The 22124-nt window shown below is 41.2% G+C and overlaps 1 protein-coding gene across 1 annotated transcript; it reads right to left on the bottom strand.

Annotated features, from left to right (window-relative positions):
* Nucleotides 1-17176: 17176 nt before the first annotated feature.
* LOC124968094 (olfactory receptor 1078-like) lies at nt 17177-17944 on the bottom strand. Its single transcript, XM_047530456.1, has one exon. The coding sequence runs from the start codon at nt 17942-17944 to the stop codon at nt 17177-17179; it is 768 nt and encodes a 255-aa protein (XP_047386412.1).
* Between the last annotated feature and the right edge of the window lie 4180 nt (nt 17945-22124).

Genomic DNA, 22124 nt, shown 5'->3' with positions numbered 1-22124 from the left:
GTTGATTTATTTGACCTCAGAATCAGAGAGGACTTTAAATATGATGATAGACCTGTGCATTGCACATGTATTGCTGTGCAAAATATCTTTTTATACTGCAAACATAATCCCTGAAGTGTGGAAGAGTACTCTTTCTGTTTAATCAGGTTAGTGGGCAATTCTTAGGGTTTATTATTGACTTATTTTTTCCATTTTTGCTTCAAAATTTCTCATGCTACCTAGAAAAATGTATCCTTATGTTGCTCATGAAGAAATATCCTCCCCTCTCTGAATGTTTCCATAACACCTAGAGAGGTAGTAAATGAGCAATATCAATATCATTCATTTTATATATATATATATATATATATATATGTATATATATATATATATATATATATATATATATATATATTCTTTGTGCTCAGGCATCACTACAATCATCATAGCCTCTGTATAATTTGCAAAAGAGCCTGGGTTCTTGCCCAGTTTTGTGATATCAGGCCACAAGCCCTCCTGCTCAAACATGTTTATTCCTCCACCTAAACAAGCTCAGAATAACTCCTTCCTTATGGTCCCATTAGAATAAAGGCATTACATTAAATGATTTGTATTTAGGAATACTTGTAATGCAGCATTATGGAACCATCACAAGAAACAAGAAAACAGAACAGAGGGCAAGAATAATAATTGGCTACTTCCTTTTTTGGCATTTGCTACAAACGTTAAAGACAATATTCACAGCTGTGCTAAAGATCATGTAACAGTCACAGACTGCAGGGATGAGGGCTTGGATATGTGGGAGACCTTCCTTCTCTCTATCATATCTTTTATCCTCCAAGAACCTCTTACCTAGGAAACCTCACACACACACACACACACACACACACACACACACACACGCCCTAATACAGTTACACCTTGCCTACTTGTTTAATGGAGAGGCCACTAACTTCTGTGAAGGGGCAAATAGTACATGTGTTGGGCTTCACAGGCCAGATGGTCTCTCACAGTGACTCAGCTGTGCCATAAGTGTGGCAGCCATCAGTGACAACACTCCAAGAACAGTGGTGACTGTCTCCCAATAACACTTTACTTAGGGAGACCAAAATATGAGCTTGATGCAAACCAAAACCACAACGAGGTGCTCTTCACATCACTTCAGATGAACCCAGAAAAACTAATCAGCATTATTTCACTTAGAGATGAAATCTAAAAAGGCTGACCTTGTGGAAGCTGAAAGCAGAATAGAGATTACCAAGGTCTGGATGGGAGAGGCAGCAGGAGTAAGGGGTATAATTTGGCCCATGGATACAATGGTAGAAAGACGGGAGGAATAATTCTGTTGTTCCACTGAATACTAAGTTGATGAAAGCTAATAATAAGTAATATGTGTTTTTAAAAAGCTAGAATGGTATTTGATTTCATTACAAAGAAATTATATATGATTAAGAAGGTGGATATGCTAATTATCTAAATAATCATTACAAAATGTATGCATTTATCAAAGTATGATATTGTATATCCCACAAACATGTACAAGTATTGGTTCAGTCAAAATAAAATAGTAATAAATTCTTAAAGGGAAAATAGCTACATTGGTGAAGAAGAATTTGGATCCCTCTTCCATTACTCCTGGGAATGTAAATGTTGCAGTTACTGCAGAAACAGTGTGACAATCCTCAGAGGGTTAGACGTAGAACTGCCATATCACCTAGCAATTCCACCTTGTGTGCATCCACCCAAAGAAGGGAAAACAGGGTCTCAAAAGATGCTTGAACAACAATGTCCATAGCAACATTATTCCTAGTGGCAAGAAGGTGAGAACAACAGTGTCCACCAAGAGACACAGGCATTAACACAACCCTGTGTACTCAGGAGAGGAGGCCAGTCAGTGAGGACAAGAAAGGACTTTCTGACACAGGCTACAGCATGAGTGGATTCGGAGGCACTTGAGATCCTCTGAGGAGTGTGCTGCTCTCCTTTGCAGAAAACAAACCGAGTCCCAAGCTAGAGTGCTTTCCCATGAGTGCAGCCTGGGCCCATTCACTGTGGGCTCTAACCCAGGTGATCCATGTGGATCATCACTCTGGGAGTGTGACTAAGGAAAGAGCCCCACAGAGAGGAGCCCACCCTTCCCACACAGAGGAAGAAAAGGACATGGCAGAATCTCACCTGCCTCCTGCAGCTTCTTCCCAGGGAGCAGGTCATGTCTGCCCACATTCTATCAACTAATGCAGGGCACTTTGCATTAGGCTTCTCCTAATGCAAAAAAGTAGACAGATGGTAGATGGAGATGCAGGTTCAGATATGAGATTGACTCTCCTGATCACAGAGCCTGAGTATTTGCTCAATGGCTGTGCAGACCCAGAGAAGCCAATCACGTGACTCAGTCCTAGAAGCCAGAGGCCAAAGTGCCAGGGAGGTCAATGGTGCAGCACCCAGTCCAATACAAGAGACACCCAGACTCAGTGGCAGAGGCTAAGGCTCAGGAATCTGGGGTCCAATGTCCAGAAGCAGCAGTAAGAGAGAACACGCCTGCTCCAGAGAGAAGAGACGGCAGAGAGCTTCCCCTTGTTCTGCTTTCCTGTTCAGTCCAGGGCCCCAGATAATAGGGCAGTGTTGCTTATACTAAGGATGCTCAGTCACTCTGTCCACTGCCAGTCTTCTCTGCAAATACACTCCCAGACACACAGGGAAGTGAAGATTGACCAGTTCTCCTGGCATCTCTCAATTAATGCAAGTAGACACCCAAAATTAACACTCGTCCATGTCCAAATTCGTGCAGGAGGGACATGCATTCATACCAGGCAAGACAGGCTCAACATTCAAAGTAATTTAGGGTTTTTCAGTCCTCCAGCAGAAAATGTGGGAGTGATAACTAATCATAAAATAAAAACAAGTTCTCCATAGGGCAGAATCAGAGAGAAAAGATTTCAAATTTCTGGTGGCATCAAAAAAGTCTGTGAATTATATTCTATGGATTTGTAACAGGAAGGTGAGAAGCAAGAGAGAAATAACTTGATGCCCCAAGAAACATTTGTTTTATACATTTTCCCAATAGTGAAACATAGGAAAACAGCATAAAAGAGTATGAAAATCCTTACCGTGCATAATTGGAGACCCTGTGGGCGGGTCACAGATGGTGCCCTTGAGCTCAACACAGCACAGGGTGTTGGACTCAGGCTCTGAGCTGCCTGCCTGGGTCCTGGGACCATGTCCCCTCCTCCACCACTCCCCATCTCCCAGGAGCAGGTCAACACTGGACTCACATTCTGTGCCTGGAAACCCTGATGTTGTCACAGTGACCTATGTCAATGAGGACAAAGGCGATGGTCACAATGGCTGCACTCTGTGAAGTATCTGCTCTGGGCAGGTCACTTCCTGTGAGCTTCAACTGATGGCTTATTTCACACAGAAACTCCATACAAAAGGGGGAATCTACCAGATTTATACATAAGGTGCCAAAGACAGCAACTTGCATTTCCTGACATGACGGACACATTCAAGAGACAAATGTCAACTTCTTCAGGCAGAAAATGATCTACAGGATCCAGTATCCAACCACATACAATGAGAACTGAGGAGATGGAGAAATTCACTGTGGAGAAGGCTTTGGATTCGAGCAATTCCACCACTGACAATGTTCATCCAAAGAAGTGAGCTTAGCATCTCACAGGCTTCTCCACTTCTACTCATTACAACAATTCAGAATAGACAGATATGAAATCCTTATAAGTGTCCATCCATGGATGGATAAATAAAATAAAGACCATATGTATACCCTGAGGAATATGGTTCAACCATAAACATGGAAGAAATACTTTCAATTGTGGAATCACAGATGGAAATGGAAGTCATCATGGAAGTGAAATTAGTAAGACTGAATGAGAAACGCCACATGATCTCACTCACTTGTGCGATCTAAAATCATGTGGTTACTGGGTTTGGTGGAGAGAGGTTTGTGAAAGGATTCAAGGTTCAGCTAGACAGGAGGAAGGGTTCTAGAGATCTAGAACTTGGTCACTAGTGTTAGAAACAGAATCTTTAACAATGCTGAGTGGATACTGAGTGTTCTCACCTACAAAATAATAATTATATGAAGTGATGAACCTGATAATTAGCTGTATTGAGTCATTCCACAATGCATGTGTTTTTGAAAATATTATGCTGTAGGCCAAAAACACAATTTTTCTGTGTTTTTAGTAAAAAAGGAGAGTTTCCCCCACTGGGACTGACAACCTCAATGCCAAGTGGGAGTTCTTACAAAACCACAATCTCTGGCCACACTAACCTGCCAATCACAGTCTGCATTTCAACAAGATCCCCAAGTGTTTTATATTTGCAATGAAGTTGGAAAGATTCTGGATGAAGAAGGGTTTCTCAAATTGCCCACTGTGGACATTCATGCAAATCCCACTTTGATATGTGGTGTCCTGTGCTTTGTGGGCAAATTGAGAAGAATCCCTGGCCTCAACCCACTAGGTTCAGTGCAAATTCCAAGTTGTAGCAACTCAAATCTCCTTCCAACATTGCCACCTGTCTCCAGGAGGCACCATCATGCCAGATGGAATTCCAGTGCCCTGGAGCAGGAGAACTGGGAACTCCAGGAGGAAAACTCATTGTTACTTAGTTCACAACTGGAGGCAGATCTCTCAACCTCCCTTGGCTCCATTTATACAAATGTAATATGAGTCCCTAATATAATTGTCCTCATTAACATCCACCTGTAAGATTAAATAAAGCAATCTTTGTAAGATTCTAACTTCAGTTGTGCTACACAAAAAAAATCTGAATATTTCAGCATAATTGGCTAATGTTTTAAAAATGAAGGCATAAATTACTATTTTTTCCCAAGAAAACTGTGATCCACTTTATTTCTTAAATAACCATTTTAACTTGAGTTCCAAACATGAAAATCCTAAGTGCTTTGTAAAAATCATCATGAATTCAAAGGTTGTATTAAGTCCCCATGACTTTATAACAAAGAAACAGTGTTCTCCTCCCCTGATAAAAAGGGAACAGCAATTTTCTGAACATATTGGGAGGTATGATCCAACAAGCCAGTTGCTTGGGAATTCCAAGGAATCTAGCAAAGCAAAGTACCTCCACACTGGAGGAAACTGTAGCTAAGAATTGGGCAAAAATGCTAAGGGGTCTAGACTTCCACAAGGTGAAGGACTTTATGGACAAAGAAAAACAAGGACTGGATTCACCTAACTGCCCTGATCTCTTCGGAGCATAGAATGAGCAGGAACATTTTCCTTTCTGCTCAGACCAATGTCCACCAGGAAGTTAGGTGCTCAGGGGATGCAGTGGTGAGAGGAACTGTACCTAATGAGCAGACAGAGAGCTACAAGTAGATGCCCTGATGTTGTCCCTCAGAATGTGCAATCACAGGCTGAACAGCAGGACATGGTGCTTTGTTCTGGAGTCATAACTCAGGCTTGGGGGCCAGATATTCATGCCACATGCTGTCTTGTCTGGGGCCAGAGCTTCAGTCTCCACCATCAACTGGAGAACTCTCCAGACATCCACAGGGAGACCTTCTCAGAGACCCATCTGAGAGAGTCTAAGATGCTGGTAAGTACTGCTGGAAATGTTCAGCCAGAACAGAAGCTGACAGAATTTAGCTATCCCAGCCCAGAACTGAGAGAGTGGAGTGTCCGTGTGCTGATGAACTCTTCTGCAACTTTTGTAACATGTTACAGTGAAGCCTCTCTCAGACTTTGCAATGTTTCGCTCATTCTTGACAACTGTATAATGGGAACAGAGTCCAATTTGATGTCACTGGAAAGTGGTATAAAGTATTTTCCATTATAAGGGAACATATCCAGGGAGTTCCCCAGCAGCAGTTTAGGCAAAATGAGTCTTAGGTGTGGTGGGCACCAATGAGGGGAGGGCTTTTCTTTCATTGCAGCCTGAAGTGTATTGGAGCCCTTTTCAATTCATTACCTGGATCAGACTAATGGGCTGCTTATAAATGTAACCATGCAACAACCGTTCAGGAGACATGCATCTCACAGTATCTTTCTCATGCTGGGCGTTCACAGTAATGAAGTCAGTTTTATTTCATGGGTTAAAGTACAAAATTAAAGAGCTTTATATGTAATTCTTTCCTTACTACATTGGCTGCCTGTATAAGAACATGGGACATCTGTCCATCTCTAAGGATTTCTTAAATTTCTTTCTTTACTGTTCTATAGTTCTGAATCAGAGGCTGAATACATGTTTCTTAGCATGTTAGCCTTTTTTTTTGCTTTGAAATTGGAAATTTTTGCTTTTATGGGAATTGGATATTTTTAAATTCTGAGGTCAAAGAAAGAATTGGAAGTTATTTTCTACTATGTTTACTGTTTGCAATTTAGTTCTTCATATATGTATTGATATTTTTGAGGGGCAATGCATGAAAATTTGTACATTTCATATGGTCACACCTATGAGTTGGTCACGTTGCTCCATAGCTTCTTATGTTTAGTTCTTCTTCATGATCTGTAGTAATCAAGCTCCTTTTATACCATTCTGCATCTCAGTACTTATCTGTTTTTCCTCATTTCTCCCTTTTTGTCTTTGGACTTGGCTCAGTTTTTATGATTAGCAATCACCCTCTGCCCTCCTGTGGATCGTATTCTATTGCACTCAAGTGAAGGTTGCCTGTGTCTTTCTCATGAGCACAGGCTTCATACACAGGAGTGTCATTACTTCTACAAGAGCTCCTCTCTGCACAGTTGGAATAGGCACCTGGAATACTGGGTTTACTGCTGGGAATAGATGAGGAGATTCTGGAACACACCTGGCCCAGGGGCCTGAAAGGAAATCAGGATGGGAGCTGTGGCCAGGCTTTTACCATGGTGGCTACGCAATTCCATCATTCTTACCCTTAGGTCCACTGTCATGAGCATATCTGGATCCATTCTGTTTTTACAGTGTGAAGTTATAACTTTGGATAAAGTTTCATTTGTTGCTCCTTAGAAAGTATCTCTTTTTTAAAATTGTATTGTTTTTATACATTTTAAAGTCAAACGAAAAACCAAAGACTGAATATTCTCTCTGATATGAAGAAGGTAATTCACACAAAGTATCTTTTAAATATTTTATTTCTAGGTCTTGTCAATCTGAATTACAGACTCATGGTGGTTATTTCAGTTCTTTTGATGGAAATTTTATTTTAGATTTCATTAATTTTATTAATAAAGTTACTTTGAAACCATTTACTTGCCTGATTATTTTTCTATGTAGATTCATAATTTCTTCATGCTTTATATAAAATGAACAGAACAGGTAGAATTTCTTTTTGTTTGGAGCTGAGATTATAATGGCAAATGTAGAGTACACAGAAACAATGCATGTAATATAATGTGCTCAGGGATAAATCCTCTAAGAAAATTGACAGAATGTTATGAGAGGTGAAGGATTTCAGGTGAGTGTTGTAGATCAGGGGCACTTCAGCTCATGTATTCCAAGGAGGTACTAGTCCTCTTAGCATGCCATTGACTCATTTTGCAATTATTTTGTTGAAGTTTTTGCCTCCATGTTCATCAAGCACATTAGCCTGTAAAATTTTTTTCTTTAGTCCATGTCTGGCTCAATTGAGGCCATTACAATGTTGGTGACTGATCCTAACCAAGAGAGAGAAATGAGGGTGAATCCACATTGGTCCATAGGGTACCTTTGAAACCAGAACAATGTGTGATTCTTCATACATGAGATTTCTAAAATGGTCACACTCAGAGACACAGAATAGAAGGGTGTTGTCAGAGAGTGGAAGAGGGTAATGTGGGCCTTGTGTTCATGGGTGGAAAGCTAAAGTTGTATATGGAGATTAATTTCCAGACTCCTGCTAGACAGCATGGAACCAGCACTAACAATACAATATTGTGCATGTGAAAAGGTGCTATTAGGGTTGAAGTCAGGGTAAGTGTTCTTTCCAAAGGAAAGCACAACAAAATTGATGCAATAGGGACCCAGGGACACTCTTGGAGGTGATGGGCACATGTATGACATTTAAGTGGGGAGGGGGTGGCCAGGGTTCACATATCTGTATTCATCCTCTCATCCACATAAAGCATGCACAGTTCATCAGCGGTCTGCTTTTTCAGTAAAGCTGCCCTGAGCAGCAGTCAGGAGAACAAAGGCCCCTCCTGAGACTCAGCATCTCCACAGCAGCAGGAAGGCAGCTCCTTCCTCAGCATTCACAGTCGGGGCCTCTCCTCCTCCTGCCTGGCTCACTCTGGCTACCACCATGGCTTCCTTTGAAAACTGGATGTTGCAGCAAGCACCATCCTCAGGCCTCTGTGTCACTCGCCCCTTCTGCCAACCCAGGCCTCTACAGACCACTGTGGACTCTAACTGATCAGCGTGAGGTCAAGACCCAGCACAGTTTTCTTTCCTCATGTCAGAGTTCTGTTTACTCACTCAGCTTGGTGTCCATGGTGTGAACCCAGAGTGACTGGGTTGGTGCAGAGGACCTCACCAACTCACAGAGCGTTGATTCAGCGGTGGAGTCGGGCATCAGAAGGCTCACTTTCTGGAGTGGAAAGCAGCCCCCATACAGGGAAGGTCTGGGTCTATATAGGATACATGCTGGGAGATGACTGAACCACTGAAGACTTCTTCAGAACAGATCAGTTGGGCACTCAGGAAACAGTTTGTGAGAGTTTGAAATTTGCATTTACTAGACAAGGATGGTTGGTCCAGGGTTCAGCATTCTGTGCTTATCTCCTTCCCTCCAGGGTCTATTTACTGTCACTGGAGAAGAATTTACTTGGGGAAGGATCAATATTTTGAATCCCCCCCTGCAGAGAGTGTCGTGTTTAGGCTTGATGGACATCTTCTTCACAGGGATTGTCTTGTCACTGGGAAGGGATGTATTAGGAAAGGACCAGTGTTCTCAATATTCACCTTCTTCCTCCCTCTTCCCAGGCTGCTGTATTGGGGGTTGTCATTTCCATACCATTTGCATGGTCTCTGCCACAATCACATCAGATATTTATCAGATATATATTTAGGAAATACAGATCTCCAAGTCATGTCTCTATGGAAAGACAAATTTCAAATGATAGGTAGATCAATCTGCCTCAACATCAAAGAGGACCTTAAATAGGAAAAGATGAACTTTATATTGTATTACTACCCAAGACATGTCTTTTTCATACTGGAAATACAATTACTGTGGATTGAAAGATTGTTGCCCATGTGCAAGTGAGTTTGCTCATCAAAGATTGATTGCATTGTTGGGATGCATTATTGAGCTATCTGTTTCTGCCTGAAAATTTCCAGTACTTTCTAGAAATATGAATCCTTATGTGTTCTGAATGAAGTCACTTATGGTTTGGTTGTGAGGTATCCCCCCAAAAGTTCAACATTAGGCAATGCAGGAATGTCAGAAATGAAAGGATTAGATGAGGAAAGCTGTCACTTCCTCAGTGGATTAATCCACTCAATGGATTAATCATTTGAATGGACTACTTGGTGTTAACTATAGACAGGGGAGGGTGACTGGAGGAGCAGCTCATGGTTGGGGGGAGGCCCTTGGGATTCTATTTTGTCTCTGGCTCCTCATTCTCTCTCCGTCCTTGCCATGAGCTGAGCACCTTTCCTCCTCCATGCTGTTCTGCCCTGTTTGGCATCATTTCAAGTCCAGAGCAATGGTATCAGCCAATCATGGACTGAACTTCTGAAACCATGATCCCAAAATAAACACTTGTCATGGAAATTGTCCTTGTCAGGGATTTTGGTCACAATGAAGAACATCTGACTGATAAACCTATCTTCCGTAAATGTTGTCATTTACAGAGGGTATTGAACAGGCAAAATCAATATTATCCCTTCTATGTCTCCTTCATGTGCAGGGATCATTTCAGTCTTCATGTTCAATGGATGACTCACAAGAGAGCTTGAGTTCCTGCCCAGTCATGCAATTTCAGATCACAAACATGCATGTTTTTTTCCTGGAAAATAATTACCATTTATCATTTCAAAATACCTTTGTATTGAATAAAATTGAACAAGAGAGTAATTGTGAATGGTGTCTTTAGATAACAGAGCAAATTCCAAAATAAACAGTAGCAGATTATTCTAATTGCATTCAATTCACTTCCTTTCACTTACCATAAGGGTTAACTATTGCTATGTAACAAATGGGTTTAATATAGTATCTTACCATCAAATAGAAGAGCCTGGTGATGAGTTATTCTGAGCTCACTGGTCCCCTTTGAATCTGTGGAGAGTTGTGTGTCCCCTGGTTCCCTCTGCCAGTCTCAGCTGGGCTTTCTGGGGACTCAGAGCTGAGTGTTGGCTGATCTAGGGTGACATGATAGGAACTGGCTTCTCTTCCAGATATTTTTTTCCTCCAGCTGTCTAACCAGGATTTGTCAGCAGCCAAGGCAGATTTCCAACACAGAGCATCTGAAATGCCCTTGAAAGTCCCTTGGGACTCACCAACAACCTCATCATATTTTATTGCCAAAGCAAATTAAAGACCCTAAATTCATCTTGATCATCTTAAGTCTTGGAGGATAACTCCTTCCAAATCCATCCTCAGGAGCTGATCATCGTAGAGAAGAGGATAAAAATTAAATAGGGTTATCCCTCCATGTCCACTGGGATTGGCTCTAGGACCTTCAGAGATACACAAATCTGCCTCTGTACCAGGAAAGAGGCTAAGAGCAAAATGTATTGAATGAGCATGGCCGGGTGCCAAGAAGAGTTTAAGAAACATGAGGCAAACCTGATTGAATACATACAGGAAATGTGGCCTGCATTCATGATGGAATAATATTTGGCCATTAAAAAGGAATGAAATCTTGTCATTTGATAGTCATATATGGAATGGTCATTTGCACATATGGAGTTATACATCTGCATGTGTCACTTGTGATCCTTGTGCAAATGTTTTGTGAATATGACTTGTTACAAATATTCTCAAATATCTGTATTTAGTTATATAGGATACTTGGTTACAAGTAACAGAGAGCCAAAGCAGTTCCTGAAACAAATTCTGTATTTATTTACATATCACAGGTTTCAACCTAGGAACTCAGGGCTACTCTCAAAAATTTTGGTTGCGATTGAAGACTTAGTCTTCTGGTGTTTTTCTGCAACATGATCCCCAAGGTGTGTTTCTAATCTCATGGTCACAGAATAGCTGCTATACTACCAGATATCAAATCTATATTCCAGCCAGGAAGACTGGGAGAAGAGTCAAGGATGAAGTGTAAAGGGAGTGGCAGGGAGGTCTTTACAAAATACAAACCAACAAAAGAAACCTCTCAGATGAAGTATAAAAACAGATGGGAAAAGTGCTATATCAACAGCTCAATGAGTTTTCACAAAGGGAATATCCTCCAAGCAGCTTGAACTCACAAAAAAATAGAATCTAACAGCCACACAGAAGCCTCTGTGGTATCAATTCCAGTGCTACTTCTTCCCCTGTGGTAACTACTCTCTGGAATCATAAGAGCACAGATTACCTGTTGACCAAAGTATACTTCTAATAAACAGAATTGTGCCCCTTTGTGCTGCCTTATTCTGCTCAATATTGTGTGAGTATGCATTTTGACCATTGGGATGATGTGATGTGTGTTTTCCCTAAAACTCCACCTAACAGACTTCAACTTACAGCTCTTTGGCCACAACTGGGGCATGAGAGATGGTGGGTAGAATAATGCCTGAAGCAATGTCCACATACCACTTCCCATAACTCTGAATGTTAGTCAGGAGTAGAAGAGATTTAGGCTTCTGAAAAGTGACCACAGAGAGGGATATTATCCCAGGTAATCTGAGGAAGTCAAAGTCGCCACAAAGATACCTACATGTGGAAGAGAAAAATAGAAGAGTCAATGTTGGTGTAATGCAATGTGAGGAAGACTCACCTGCCACAGCTAGCTTTAAAGAGGGTGGAGGTGACCGTGAACCAAGGAATGAGGGCAGCCTCCAGGAACAGATAAAGAATTCTGCCTCACAAACACTTAAAGAAACAGCCCTGCAGACTCCTCAATATATATCCCAATGGAAAATACACTGCATTTTTAAACTTAAGTAATGAAACGTTTTACATTTTTATACTTTGAAAATTCTACTGATTGGTCCAAAGGTAGTAAGGAGTAGAGAGAAACATTAATTATCTTCATTTATCAGTACATCCTCTACACACATATTGAAAAATTACACTGTGCACTGTACTTAAGATTTTACATATTAATTATACGTTTTTCTGAAATTGATTAAGAAAATGGAATTGTTCACTATCCTGGTTTGATCATTCCACACTGTACACTTGAATTGAACTATTACAACATACCCTTAAATTTGTACAATTAAGAAAATAATTTTTAAAATACAGTGTTTTAAAATGTGCATGTCAAAATCATTGATAAAAAAATTTAAAATGTTTAAAAAACTAGGGGAAAATACATGATATCTTGTATAATGTGGAAATCTGCCTCATTATTATAATCATTTACCTAAATTTACTATAGAACATCAGTCATAAACCTGAAATATGGACAATAAAATGTATCTTAAAAATGAAATAAATTTAAATTAAATGAAATCTAAAGAAGCAAAATACACTTATACAAATTATTTCAAAATAATTAGAGTTTTAAAAGATCAAGAAAAAAATGATTTGATCCTTGAACCACATGAACTACTGACCTAAAACTAAATACAAATGGCTCAGAAATATGGAAAGGTGTTGATTCATGAATACACAGAACAATCACATTAAAATAATCACGAAACTTCAAGTGCCTTACGTTGGTGTTGGATTTCTTCCTAAGACTGCTCAAACTGAAACAGAATCTTCCCCGTTGGGGAGAATCCCAGAAGCAGGAGTTTCTATCAAAAGCATTTGTTTTGTTCCACCTTCTATTTACATCAGCAAAGCTTCTCTAGAGCCAACTGAACCTCACGTCTGGAAGCCTGGCCTGGTCCACATAGTCTGGGCAGGGGCCTCTTCATCCCCTCTGTGACCTGGGCTGGGGCCTCTTCCTTCCCTCTGTGACCTCAAGCTCGTTGCCTTGTGACCATAAGCTCTTGCTTCCTTATCAAGCAGCGACCAGGAACATCCAGACACAGGATGTATAACATGGTCCAACAAACTTGCAAATGCCAAGTATAGTTTCTAAATATTCATTCAATTTTTACTGACATGTGATTGTGCATGTGAACAGGGGTCAGGTTGGTACTTTGGCCCATGTACACAGTGTCCAGTGAACAAAACAGCATAAGGAACCTTTCCCTCTCCATGTCATTTCTTGTGTTCCCAGGTTTGAGCTCCTCACTTCTAGATCCTCAGAAAACACAGGACAACACTTTGTGCTCTGCAGCCCCTCCACCCCACTCAGCTGTGGAACTCCAGGACTTCTTCTTTCTACTAAACTGTGTTCTGGTACCCATTTTCCAGCTTCCCTTCCTCCCTCCTCCCACTGCCTCCTTGCCAGTCACTGGGGTCACTATTCTGTATTCAGACTGAGGCTCCTTTGCTTCCACATAGGACAGAGCACATGTGGGGTTGGCTACCTGGCTTCTTTCATGTGGCAATGTGTCCCATCCCTTTATTTTGTTATGAATGACAAGATTTCTTTCTTCCTGAAGGCTGAAGAGTACTCATTATGGATACAGGGCATCTTCCTTTTCCATGCCTCTGCCATGGGAAGCTAGGCTGGTTCCCTACCTTGACGGTTATGCTACTGCCCAGGAAAAGTGGGGACGAGCAGGTGCCTCCTTTGAATACTGGTTTCATTCCTTCTGTGTTGTCTGTCTTATCAAGATCTACCTCCATGAGTCTGGAGTATTTTTCTGCCTCAAAGCCTCTTAGGAAATCTACCTATGGGCAGGTTACTGGCCCAGTTCTCTCCTCTCTCTTCAACCATCCCCTGAATTTTCTTCTATTCAACAAGAATTCACAGGGGACAAACCCCTTACCAGGAACTGTACTAGACATCACAGTTGCAAGCACAGATGAGCTACACTTCTGAATTTCAAGGAATTGATAATGTGTATGAGTAGTAAAATTCAGTAAGTTCAGTGTGACTGAAAGGAAAGAGAGTCATACAAAGGCAGGGAATTTCCATTTGGTCTCATTTGCATCACCACAGAGCACATCTCTGCACGTGAGTGTCCAGGGCAAAAAGAAACACACAGGGTCACTTCTGAGAATGTGTATTAAAGGTACAAGATGTTGCTTCTTCAACATGAAAAACAAATCATTATTGTAGATAAGTGGGAAAATGCCAGGCTGTATTAATCAAACTTGAGAGTTTATGAACAGTACCAAGGACAGGAAAGACCCTGAAGGAAGACCCAATGAGAGAGCTGCTTTAAAACTTGTAAAAGCAGAAGACATCAAGGGCTGGATGAAGGAGGCCAGGCTCTCTGGTCCTCAGTGTCATTCATGCTACTACTGAGCAGAGTCCTGTGATGACCTTCACTGAGGTGTCCTATGCCCTTGGCCCCTTCAACTCCCTGCTATTCAGACTGTGGACCATGGGACTCCTTATGTGAGTGATCTGCACCAAGGTCACTCAAGGTTATCCTAGACAGCAGATGTCTGCAGAACTGAGGTAGACCTCAAGGCCAGTCCTAGGGTGTCAATCTTAAGTGTCCCACAAAGTCACTGGGGTAAAGGCAGGTCCCCCGCTTGGTGCTATTGGAAGATGGTGAAAATGCTAAGAGGGGCTCTCGTAGGAAGTTTACATCACAGGGGTTCACACATGAAAGGTGTACAAACCCAAGTCTTCTCCTCTTCATTTTCCATTTCCTGGCCATGAGGTGAGCAGCTTTACTCTGCCACATGCTTGCCACCCCAATCATGTGCTCACTGCCACAAGACCAGTCCCTCAGATTGGAACCTTGCAAACCATGAGCTGAAATAAAACTTCTCTCCTTATAAATCTCAGGTATTTTGTTATAGTAACAGAACACTGACTAACACAGTCAGTGCAGGAAGCAAGGACACCACCAAGTGAAATGCTTTTGACTAGCCCCTTGCTGATTTAATTCTGAGTAAAGAAAGAATTTCTAAAAAATGAAGAGGATTTCAGTAAGAGCGAAAGACCTAGAATGACAGAAACTAAATACACTGCAATGTTATTGATGAGGTGGCAGAACTCTGGCAAGATCACAGAACAGTGTGGGCTTCCCATGGTTGTACAGAAGAGAGGCACTAGAAGATCTTCACTTAAGAAGAAGTCACGATACAATCAAATGTTCATCTGTACATTTGTCTACCTAGTGTCTACATAGCAGAGAGAGCAAGAACAATGAAAGATCAGGTGCCAGCAATTCTTATCATCCCAAATCTGCTTATTTCAATATCCAACATTTTCACACCAATCTGCAAAGCAAACTTCGCCACACTCTGCTGCACATGTTTGATCTGGATTGGTATAAAGCCACAGCATATTATCAGTAAACTATGTTCTCTCTCATCTACCTGATCTCATGAGGATCACTCTAAACACAGGATAGACCATGGCAGCTACGATTGCATGGGAGAAAGTGAAAAGCAACCATGAGCCCTGGAGGAAAAGGAAAAGGCATCGAAATTTTAACTGTGAACAAATGGCATGCTCAGACAACACTCATTTTTCCATTTATAATTTTCATCAACTTTTTATTTGGAGAAAATTGTAGATTGACATGTTCTTGTTAAGAAATGAGGCTAAAAGATCCAAGGACATTTTAATCAGCTTTCACAAAAGACTGAGCAAAATATTACAGCCGGGTATTTAGAGTGATGAAAAGGAAAAGAAATTGCACAGCAAAGAAAAGCATCCACACCCATGTTTCTGCAGCTTCATTCAAAACAGCTAAGTATGGATTCAACCTAAGTGCTCATCACCTGATGATTGGAGGAGAAAAATGTGTCACATACACAACATGGAACATCACTCAGCTGCATGGAAGGAGGAAATCCTGTCACTGTGGCAATGTGGATGGAGCCAGAGGACATTGTGCTGAGTGGATAAGGCAGATACACAAAGGCAAGTGCTGTGTGGTCTCTCTCATATGAGGAAGTTAAAAAATAAAACAAAATGCCAACCTGAATGTAGATGTTGGTATGGGGTTGGAGAGAGTGAATTATGGGGCTGGATTTGATGAGTGTACACTGTAGGCATGTGTGGAAATACCAGGCTGATCCTCATGAAGGTTTACAAATAATACATGCTTATCAAAGGAAAATGCAGAACGGTTCCCATCAGTCAAGGATTCTGAGTGTTGCCCCATTACAGCCACATCCACCTCCGTCCCTGTCCAGTGACTGTCCACTCATGATCATTAATATAATCACCATTTATTTATTGCTGACATTTCAAAAAAGTTTTCAAGCACATAAAATTGTGCACCTGGGGAAAATGGTGAAGTAGATACCTGTGTGGACAGGTTTGTCCATGACTATGTTCAGTACTGTGGACACCACACTGAAATAGAAAGAGGATCCAAATGATGAGGATATACCCTGATGACTTGCTAACAACCTGGTATGTTTAAGGCTACCTTGTCAAGAATGTAATTTATGGAAGTGATACAGCAAGGAACACACACTTGATAACATATTGTCAGCCAGGCATGGTGCTGCATACCTGCTATCCCAGTGACTCAGGAGGCTGAGACATAAAGATTGCAAGTTCAAGGTCAGTCTCAGCACCCAGGTAGGCTATAAGCCACTTAGGAAGACCCCATCTCAGACAGAAAACAGGGCTCCGTATGGTGAAATATCCCTCAGTTCAATCTATGGTACCAAATTTATTTTTTCTCAGATTTTCCCCCACAAGAAAATTATTAAAATGACCTTGTTTGTTAAATACATTAAACAACTGAATAAATATTATGACTATTTTCAGTGAAATAAACAATTTCTTAGCATGATATATGTCATTTGAGATTAAATTATTTCTAGAAATATATCTTAGGTGATAAATGAGAATTTGCAAGTTTTCCTTTTTCAAAGATGGGAATGATTTGGGGAAAGTTGAAGAAGGGCAAATCGAGAGGATTGGATTTCAGAGAGCTCAGAAAGTGTCATAAAGTGAATGACACAGTGGAACTGCATGCAGAGGTGGAAATCAAAGGAACAGAAACTCACGAATAAAGTAGGAGGAACAAGTTCTACTTCCACTTTCTGAAAAGAATCCAGTTTCTGACTCAGAGGGTATGAGTCCTGCAATCATGGGATTTTCTCCAGTTTCGGTCAATTGACATTTAATCTTTCTCTTTCAAAGACTCTCCTCAGTGCGCTCTTCAGGTCCTGATTCCTCAGACTGTAGATGAAAGGGTTCAGCATGGGGGTGACCACAGTGTACATCACAGAGGCTGTTGAAGTTGAACGTGAGTTTTGGGCCACTGCAGAACTGAGGTACACACCTAGGCCTGTGCAATAAAATAAGGAGACCACAGATATGTGAGAAGCACAGGTGGAGAAGGCTTTGTACCTCCCCTGAACTGATGAGATTGCACAGATGGAGGAAATGCTCTTGGAATAAGAGTAAAGAATGCCAGTGAGGGTGCCACCACCAAGCAAGATGGCAGCAACATAAATCACCACCTCATTGAGAAAGGTGTCAGAGCAGGCAAGTTGGACCACCTGGTTGAGCTCACAGAAGAAGTGGGGGATTTCCAGGTCCATGCAGAAGGACAGGCGCAACACCATTAACCTTTGAAACAATGCATATAAAATACTCACAACCCAGGACACCAGAATTAGCAATCCACAGAGATGGAGCTTCATGATGACCATGTAGTGCAGTGGGCGACAAATGGCCACATACCTGTCATAGGCCATCACAGTCAACAGAAGAATGTCCAACTCTATAAGGAGTACAAAGAAATGAATCTGGGTGATGCAGCCTGCGTATGTGATGGCCTTCCTCTGTGTCTGGATGTTCACAAGCATCTTTGGGATGGTGGTGGAGGTGAAGCAGATGTCCACAAAGGACAGGTTGGAGAGGAAGAAGTACATGGGCATGTGCAGGTGGGAGTCTGAGACGGTGGCCAGGATGATGAGTAGGTTCTCCGGCACAGTGACCAAGTACATGGAGATGAAAAGTTCAAAGATGAAGGGCTGAAGTTATGGGTCCTCGGCAAATCCCAGAAAGAGGAATTCTGAAATCTCTGTGTCATTCATTGGTTTCATGTGGTTGGTGTGACTATGAGAGAGAGAGAAGGAGAGAGGGAAAGGAGAAGGATTTCTACTGTATAATTTCTATTTTCTCTCATTTTTATTCACAGTAAAGGCATCATTTTTAGATTTCATCTGAATCTGGTCACCTGTCAAGGCGTCACCTACACTTTTTAAAGCAAGTTTCTTCCAATATCTCAGCATTTCTTCAGGAGGTCGTATACTCTAGAATTATACTGAGAAATCTCTATTGAACTTAAAGAATAAAAAGTTGAATATTTACAATGTCCTGGGAATAATCTAGAAAATGTGTGAACAGTACAAAAAAACGATGTCCCTACAATCTAAAGATGGAGAAAATTATAAGCAAATTTTGAAAATTATATAACATGCCAGATGAGGAGATGATTGGGAATAAAAGAAAATAAGGTAAAAAAAGAAGAGAATAGATGGAAGTGTTCTTCTAAAACTGGACTTTTGGCAAAAAGAAAAGAATTTGATAAATCAGATTTGAACAACAAAAACAAAAAACAAAAAAAAGTCTGAAGGACGACAGAGCAACTGCCACAGGCTGTCAGGGAGGAGTGTCTGGCAGGAGGCAAAGACCATGCCAAGGCCCTGAGGAAGGTGCCCGTTTCAGACGTCCAAGGCCAGCGAGGAAGCCAGAGTGGCAACAGGAAAGAGCAAGAGGGAGAGGGTCAGCTCAGAGGTAAGTGCAGTGCAGTGACCAGAGGCTGGGAATGGAGCAGGAGGGGTGGACAGGGGTGGGCTAGTGGACGGTAAAAGCAACAGAGAGGACTGAAGTCTGAGTGTTCCACAGCACAACAGGGGACTTGTTTCCCTTATGTTTCGTTTATTTCAAAATAGTTAGAAAACAGGAGTCTGAGTTTTCCTGTCCCTAGCAATGACAAATGCTGAAAGACATGAATGGGATAATTACACCAATATTGTCATTAAACATTGGCACATGTAGCAAAATGTCACACAGTCCACCACGAACAGATGCAATTGTTATATGTGAATTAAACATGGAAATTGATTTAGAAAGGTGATTCTCCTTGTAATGTCTTCTGTAGGACAGCTTCCTTGGTGGTGTAAGTCACATGGTGTGATAACGCGTGGTGAGAGCATCTGTGTGGAAATGTATGTAGAGATTGAAATCAAAGAAATGGAAACTCAGGAATAAGGTAGACAAAGTAAGTTCTGCTTCCGTTTTCTGTAAAAGAATCCCAGATTCTGGCTCTGGGGTTCTGAGTCCTGCAATCATGGGCACTTCTTCAGTTCGACACTTATCATTCTCTCTAAAGTGTCTTCTCAGTGCACTCTTAATGTCCTTATTCCTCAGACTGTAGATGAAGCGGTTCAGCATGGGGGTGACCATGCTGTACATAGCCGAGGCTGTTGCAGTACAGCGTGAGTTCTGGGTCACAGCAGAACTGAGGTACACACCTAGGATCGTGCAATAAAATAAGGACACCACAGAGAGGTGAGACTCACAGGTGGAGAAGGCTTTGTACCTCTCCCAAGCTGATAAGATTGCATGGATTGAGGACACTATCTTGGAGGAAGAATTAAGGATGCCAGTGAGGGGGCGACAGGCCAGGAATACTGCAGCAAAATACATCATCACCTCATTGAGAAAGGTGTCCAAGCAGGCAAGGTGGAACAGATGATTCAGTTCACAGAAAAAGTGGGTATTTCCAGGTCTTAGCAGAAGGACAGCTGTAATACCATTAAGCTTTGCAACAGTGCACATAAGACACTTACGAACCAAGACAACATAATTGGCAATCCAGAGAGTCTGTGGTTCATGATGACCATGTAGTGCAAGGGGTGACACATGGACCCAAACCTGTCATAGGTCATCACAGAAAGAAGATAGTTGTCCATCCTTGCAAAGAGTACAAAAAAACTGCATCTGAGTGATGCAGCCTGCATAGGTAATTGCCTTACTCTGTGTCTGGATGTTCACCAGAATCTTTGGGACAGTGGTGGAGGTGAAGCAGATGTCCACAAAGGAAGGTTGAAGAAGAAGAAGTACATGGGTGTGTGCAGGTGTGAGTCTGAGATGGTGGCCAGGATGATGAGCAGGTTCCCCAGCACTGTGACCAGGTACATGGAGAGGAAAAGCCCAAAAATGAAGGGCTGGTGTTCTGGGTCCTCTAAAAGTCCCAGAAGAAGGGATTCTAAAGCTGAGTTTCATTCCCTGGTTCCATACACATATGACTACCAGAAACAAGAAAAAGAGCATTTTCACATAGACTGTTATTACTTATATCATTAAAATGAAACAATACATATTTTGCTGTAAGGAAATTAATTTTAGGATTGGGGTGTAGTTCAGTGGTGGAGTGTCTGCCTAGCATGCACAAGGCCATGAATTCCATCCTTAGCTCCACAAAAAAGTAAAATAAAAACCAAGGGAAAGGAAAGAAATAATCTTCTAAAGAATGTATATGGATCTTGTCCTCCAAGGAATCCTGTGCCACCTCTGAAGACGAATCCCTATTTCAGTCTCAAGGTTTTGCTCGAAAGTTATGAATTTCAAGATTCTAAGAAGAATGTTTTTCAATCATTTGAATAATATATATCAAACCCCCTGATGAACACTTTGGTTGTTTCTGTATCTTGACTACTGTGAATTGTACATCAATAAACATGGAAGGACAGATATCTCCTCAGTATACCCATTTCATTTCTTTAGCTACATATCCAGTAGTAGGATTGCTGGATCATGTGATAAATCTGTTTTAATATTTGTGGAACCTCCATATCACTTTCCATAAAGACTTCACTAGTCTTCATTCCTTCCAACTCTGGAAAAGGATCCCTTTTTCTCCACATTCTCACTGGCACTGATTATCTTTGTTTTTTTTGGTAATAACTCTTCTACATTGAGTGAGGTGATATTCTACTGTGGTCTTGATTAGCATTTCCCTGATAACTAGCAATTTTGAGCATTTTTCATTTGGCTATTGGCCATTTGGTTGGGGTACAGATACGCAGTGGAATAATATTCAATTCTTAATAAAAGGAGAACTCTTGTCGTTGGGCAACATAGGTGAACCTGGGGGACATTATGTGAAGTGAAATATGCCAGGCACAGGACACTAAAGCAGCATGGTATCATTCCTATGCAGATTCTGCAAAACCTGCTCTCATAGAAACTCAGCATAGCATGATGTTCACCAGAAGCTGAGAAGCATTATGGGGCCAAAGGGAAGAGGAAGAGCTTCTCAAGGGGAGCAAGTTACAATTAGAGAAGAGGAATGACATCTGGTGTTGTATTGCACAGTTGGGTAATTAGAGTTATTAATAATATGTTACATATTTTAAAATAGCTAAAGGGGAGGATTTTGAATGTTTCACCACGAATATTATAGGTAATGAAGCTAATTACCGTTATTCAATGATCACACAATTTATACATATAGGAAACATAAAGTTATACCTATAAAGTTGTAAGTTCAACTATTCCAGGCACTGTATCAGTAATATGTATAAGGCACAAAACAATAGTTCATCTTACCCAGAAAGAACACAAGCAAAAATTTTTAAATTGACTAAATAGTGCAATGGGTACTCAGAAGAAATCAAGAGTAGATAGCTTCTTCTACTTTTATGACAATTCATGGAAGATCAGCAAGAAAACTGTCATCTAAACTGAGATCACAAGGAAGAGAGTTTAGGAACCACAAGTTGTCCTCAACAGTTCAGTGCTCATTGGGGAAAGGTCAATGCAAAGGTCCTGAGGAATGTGTTTTTTGATTAAAACCAAGCTTAAAAGAAAGCCCTTGGTGAAGAGAAGGAAGAAGAGTGATGAGAAATGGTGTCAGAGAATGTTGAGGAATGAGGTGGCCTCATTGCTCTGAAGGTATAAGGTACAAGGGCCTCATCCACACCCTGGGCCTCTTGCACTTATATTTGCTGCAAAGACTTTTTGTGAATTTCAAAGGATTCCCTCCTTACTACCTCCTGAGGGTTAAGATCCAACCTCTAGCTACTAAAAGTCACACTGAAA

This window comes from Sciurus carolinensis, chromosome 17 (assembly GCF_902686445.1).
Source record: "Sciurus carolinensis chromosome 17, mSciCar1.2, whole genome shotgun sequence".
Classification (NCBI taxonomy): domain Eukaryota; kingdom Metazoa; phylum Chordata; class Mammalia; order Rodentia; family Sciuridae; genus Sciurus; species Sciurus carolinensis.
Note: the sequence above shows the minus strand (reverse complement) of the source record. Positions and strands in the feature narration are given on the sequence as shown.

Coding starts and splice junctions, on each gene's coding strand:
- LOC124968094 (XM_047530456.1), bottom strand. CDS start 17,944: ATGTACTTCTTCCTCTCCAACCTGTCCTTTGTGGACATCTGCTTCACC.